The 5,442-nt window shown below is 36.1% G+C and overlaps 1 protein-coding gene across 1 annotated transcript; it reads left to right on the forward strand.

The window, feature by feature from the left end:
- Positions 1-4,158: 4,158 nt before the first annotated feature.
- LOC110444811 (alpha-2C adrenergic receptor-like) lies at positions 4,159-5,438 on the forward strand (the record flags this gene model as incomplete). The annotated part of the gene is made up of 1 exon (XM_021489168.1): positions 4,159-5,438. A coding segment is annotated over one exon (1,280 nt), but the record flags the coding sequence as incomplete, so codon positions are not given.
- Positions 5,439-5,442: the final 4 nt, after the last annotated feature.

Here is a 5,442-nt window from a genome sequence, read left to right on the forward strand (position 1 = left end):
TTTTTTTTTTTTTTCAAGAATTCATTTCACTTGCAAAGCACATGCACTGTTCCAGCTTGAACACAAACAGAATGTAAGATTCAGAAAAAAACAGAAATTTGAAACATGACTTGAGTTGCAAATTAGTTGCAGCAAGTACTGTATCGCTCAGAACAACATGGAAGATATTCATACTGTTCAACATGTACTATCACGCTTTATCTCTTGTTCATCAAAACCAGAATTGGTCAGGAAAACCAAAGTTCACAGGTCTTATGTGTACACAATTGATTTCTAATTCTCACCTGACCTTATTGTTTCGATCAGGTCATGTGACATTGTTCAACCAATCATCAAACACAACTGACACTTACCTGATAGGTGTTGTGGCTTGATGCAGCTTACCAAAACTAACTTCTACAGGAAGTCTTTATTTAAATGTTCACTTACCTGTAAAGACAAAAAAAAAATGAAAAATTTAAAAAATTTGAAAAATGAATGGTAAATAAATTGTTGCAAGAGCTTTGACTTTGAATAACTCTTAAGTAATTAAATAAGCACTCGTTTTATAACCAAATGTTCAAAATATAGTTTTGGAAAATAAACAAAGTACATTTTCCATAAATGTCAAGTATTTTGCTATGATTTGGTTTTGACAAAGTTTAATTGAATTTGTTTGATGAATTCAATAGCTGTCGCCATTTCATAAAGTAGACTTCATCTGTGCTGAGTGTTTTACAGGCAAAGTGGACACATTTAGGGTACAGCAACTGTTAGATTTTGCAACTCCTAATTCCTGTAACTTTGCCTGCATAATGCATCACTGCATTCCAGATTAGTCTATAGCCTACAAATATAGCTGCATGGTGTAAACTCTTCAAGTACTTCAAGTTTTTATCTTCTTTGAGATAGAAGAACTGTATGTCCTTGAAGACTTTAAATTGGAACATGTATTTCTCACACTTTCATTACAGTCAGATGTGCGCTTTAAGGTAATGAGGCCCATCCCCATAAATCTGATGCCTCTTTCATTCACATGCTTCATGCAGATCTTATTCATTAAAATGTTTGAGAGTCATGACATACTGAATTTTACAACACGAAACATACAAGATACAGGTTTTTTGGTAGATTATTGACAATGTACAAAGTTTTCTCCACATATTTTCCGTCTCTCTAAGTCAAAATAATTCATAAAAGTAAAACAAAAGTCAGTTTTCTTCCTGAATTTACGATCAAATATCACAGTACTGCACATTCACAGCAGAATTTACTACCTCCCAATACATAAATCAAACACCAATGTGTAATAAATACAAAGTGTACGTGGGATTCGATTGGTCTTTCTGTCTCGAAACTGTTACCATTTTCTTATGATGTGTTATTTGTTTGTTACTTTTTCAATAAATTCCAGCCATTCCCAGAATGCCCTGACCCCGTTCTATGTTAGCTTCACGCCTCTGCCTGAGTCGTCACTCGTGTCAGATAGGAGATGGAATCTTTTCTGTTATTCACATCAGCCACAGAAAATGATCGGGTATTGAAGAGTTACCATTATCCAGATGGTAGTTTTTTGCAATGTCTTGTCTAGTTTTTGTGATGGAAACTTGTTGAGCTTTTTTTTAGACAGACGTCACGCCAACCTTTCAACTTATATAAGATGTGCTTAAAACAAACATTTGTGTCTGGTTTAACTTTGGACAGGTAGGATTGGTAAAGGAAGGCAGGTACTGGGCTAAATTTGATTTTGATATGCTTTAACTCTTCTAGATGTCAATTAGAACTTTTAACTCATTCACCCCTACAGCTTTAAACTAGACTTGCCCAGTCATTGATATGGTAAGGTTCAAGTGGGACTCTTTCGGAGTAATAATGAACACAAAAAGCAAGCTGTAAGACCTTTCGTACAGAACTGTTAGGGTGAGGCAATAAAGGGTCTGAAATGATATGTCTGATGGATGAACGTCACAACAAGATGGATTAGGGACTTAATGACATAGTCCTCCGCATCACACTCCACTGTTTTATCTGTGTAGTGACACAAATATTTGATAATCAACAGAAAAAATAATAATTTCATAACAGCTGCCGATCCCAGTAATTCTTTAACAGGAGTGTCATGTCAATCATCACAGGTTTGATACACATCTATGATATCCCATCTCCTTCCTGTTAATTGATAGTAATTTAATTCACACCATATGACTAAACCTTAATAGAACCACGATTAATCTTACCCGTCAACATTGATTCCATGTCGACAGCTTGCAATTACAAAAACCATATATATAATGAAATATTTATTTTCAAACATCCCAACCTTTATTTATTTTTAATTTTCACCGAGACTATGATGTAATTAATAGTAGCTATTAGAGTTGTGTAGGAGGGAGAGGTCTATAGAAAGCCGTAGACACACTAAACTTGTATTAGATCACCTATCAAACTGATGTGGGCGTGACAAGGTTGTAGAATCAATACGTTATCTGGAGAAATCAGCGGTATTTTAAGACGCTGTTATAATAACTTCCCTCCTTTGGCAGTTGTTTGTGTAAAATACATCAAAACAATACAAATTTGCTCCAAAAGTTATCTGTAATCTCCAAGAGTAATAAATGTTCATCTGAATAACATCCACAAATAAAAATATAAGACAAGGGTGAAATAAAATTACAATTAATACACATTCCATTATGCGTCTGATACACATTCCTTTACCATAGCCGTTTTATTAAAAATCTAAGACATATTTTATTACGCATCTAATTTTCAGTATTACCTATCAATGTCTATGCATATACCTGTGTAACGTTTACCTGTAAACAAACAGCTGTACACCAGGTGAGACCATCAAAGTCACAAGCAAGCTTTCATGATCAACCCTCAATAAATTAAATGGTAACAAACCTTGGGAGGCATTGCAAGTCATACAATCATAAAACTCCATTACAGCCGACTTAAAACATAAATATTAATTTCTAAAAAGCATGAAACCCTTTGATACTGCTAATTACAATAAATGACTACAAAAGTTGCTCCACACAAATCTGCCCAACTCTGAAGTCTTGTATCCAGTCTACCTTAACAGACAATAATCAGACACCTACAGACAATTCTACCTATTCTCACTATCTATTCACATATTTTTTGTAATTCATTCATGTATTTAATATAAAGATTACAAACAAACTAATAGACGACTAAATTGTGTGAGCAATAATATTGATTTTTAATGTATTACTGATGTTGATATAGTCATATTTTTAACACTTTCCGACACTTTACAAATTTATTTACTGTCATGTTGACGTCACGAATTACACTGCAAGACCACGAAAATAAACCAATAGCAAAAATAAGCTTGCATACAGTATCACGTTAAGGCCTCGTGGTGTGACTGGCTTATACACCGACCATAACCTATATCCCTGGGGAGTCTGGATCCACCTGAATTAAAGCAAACAGCTATAAACAAACTAACTCCCTATTAGATCACCAGGAAACCTAAGTCATTTAAGCAACACAAAGTTGAAAAATGGCAAAACTGTTCAATGGATGTTTTTTTTATTTAGGGGAGTGATGAGAAGATGAGTCAGTAGTTTATACATTCTCATGTTTTCTACAAAATTCCAGCTTAAAATCAACTTAATACATAACTAGGATACAATTTTATTTGCAACGAATGTGATCAGTTAAGTGTGATACGTCCATCAAATTAAATTCTGTTCAAAAATTGTGCCTATAAAAACTTTTACATATCTAAACACTAATACCAATACACAGAAAAATAATGAAGTTTCAGTCAAATCTAGATTTTGCTGATCAGATGCCAGTAAAATATATACCTGAGGAACCCTTAAATCAAAGTATATATGAACCAAATAGGAAATAAAACATTGCTCAGAGAAAGAAGAAAACTCAGCATGTGTATGTTGCTATAAATTAACATTATTTTAATTAATCACTTTACATTATTTGTATTCTATTATGTAAATGTATCAATTTGCATAAATATCTCTCTCACTTCACAATATGATAACATGTATGGATTAATTAACATCATCGCCATCATTATCACCTGACCAACAGCAAGACACTTACATACAATTCCACATTGTTTAAGCACATTTCGTAATTTTATTCTATGCTTGAATTATCTCCCTTTGTTTTCAATTCCAGGTTACTTCCCCTTTGATGCCGGCGTGTGTGTGTTCTGGGTGGCAGTGGATGTCCTTATGTGTACAGCCTCCATCTGGCACATGTGTACCATGTCCATGGATCGTTACTTTACACTTAAGTACCCTATGCGGTACGGACGCAACAAGACAAAGATGATGGTGGTTTTGAAAATTTTCTTTGTATGGATAGTATCTATTACCATTAGTAGTCCAATATTCATATTTGGGGCCAAAGACACAGCGAATGTGTACAACGACGGATTGTGTGCACCAACTGTTGCCGATTTTGTGATTTACGGATCAATTTTCGCCTTCTATATCCCTCTGACTATCATGCTTATTACTTATGTCCTAACAATCCGAATACTTTGGAAAAACCAAGTTCTTATGAAGAATATAGAACGTTCCAACAATTACCGACCACGTAATCGGTATGGAGATAATCGCTGTGTGATACGGACATTGTTATCTCCCCCTAGTGATGAGGGGTCACGTAAGGTGAGCTTGGGTAATAACAGTGATACAGATGCTACAATGCTGGCTGGAATTCTGCCACAACAAGACAACCTGAGCCCAAATCTGTCCAATCAGGACACGACAGATCCTCTTGGCCAGTACGACCTGCTCCCATCCTCGGACATCCAACAGGACACAGAATACCAGGAGACTAACCACAAGCTGCTCAATACTGAATATAAAGGGGGGAAAAATCGGTCAGCCTCCATGTCATGTCTGGAGATTCACATCTCCAATCCGTCTGATGATGACAGTTGTCAATGTGACTCACGGACGGACCTACTTTCGTCCAAATGCGAGTCCTGTCAGCACGGAGAACGGGAAAACCTCAGCCCTAAACTTAATATGTGTCAGTGTGAAATGGAAACGGACTTGGGATCTAAACCAAACCTGTGTCACTGTAGCTCTCAAACAAATGAAAAAACTACACTGGATGTATGTCAATGTGAGTTTGATAAGGAAGTAAAGGCATTAAAACGTAACAGACACACACTCCACTGTGCCGCATCGTTTAATAACGTTCCTAACCTCGACAAAAGCATGACAGCCTCACCCCAACGGCTGTCAGAAACTGTCCAATTTCACAGCTGTGGCAACCTCACACGAGATTTCAAATTCAAGGAGTGGAAGCAACACTACTTCCAGATCCAACGAGAAATGGACCAATGTTTGAAGGACGGTTGCGGTTCACCAAGTAGAGAACATTCCTCCCCGAACAAGGAGTGTCCGAACTGCTCTCCAAGTAAGGAACACTCTCCAAATAAGGAAC

Source organism: Mizuhopecten yessoensis, unplaced genomic scaffold (assembly GCF_002113885.1).
Source record: "Mizuhopecten yessoensis strain PY_sf001 unplaced genomic scaffold, ASM211388v2 hete_36176754, whole genome shotgun sequence".
Classification (NCBI taxonomy): Eukaryota; Metazoa; Mollusca; class Bivalvia; order Pectinida; family Pectinidae; genus Mizuhopecten; species Mizuhopecten yessoensis.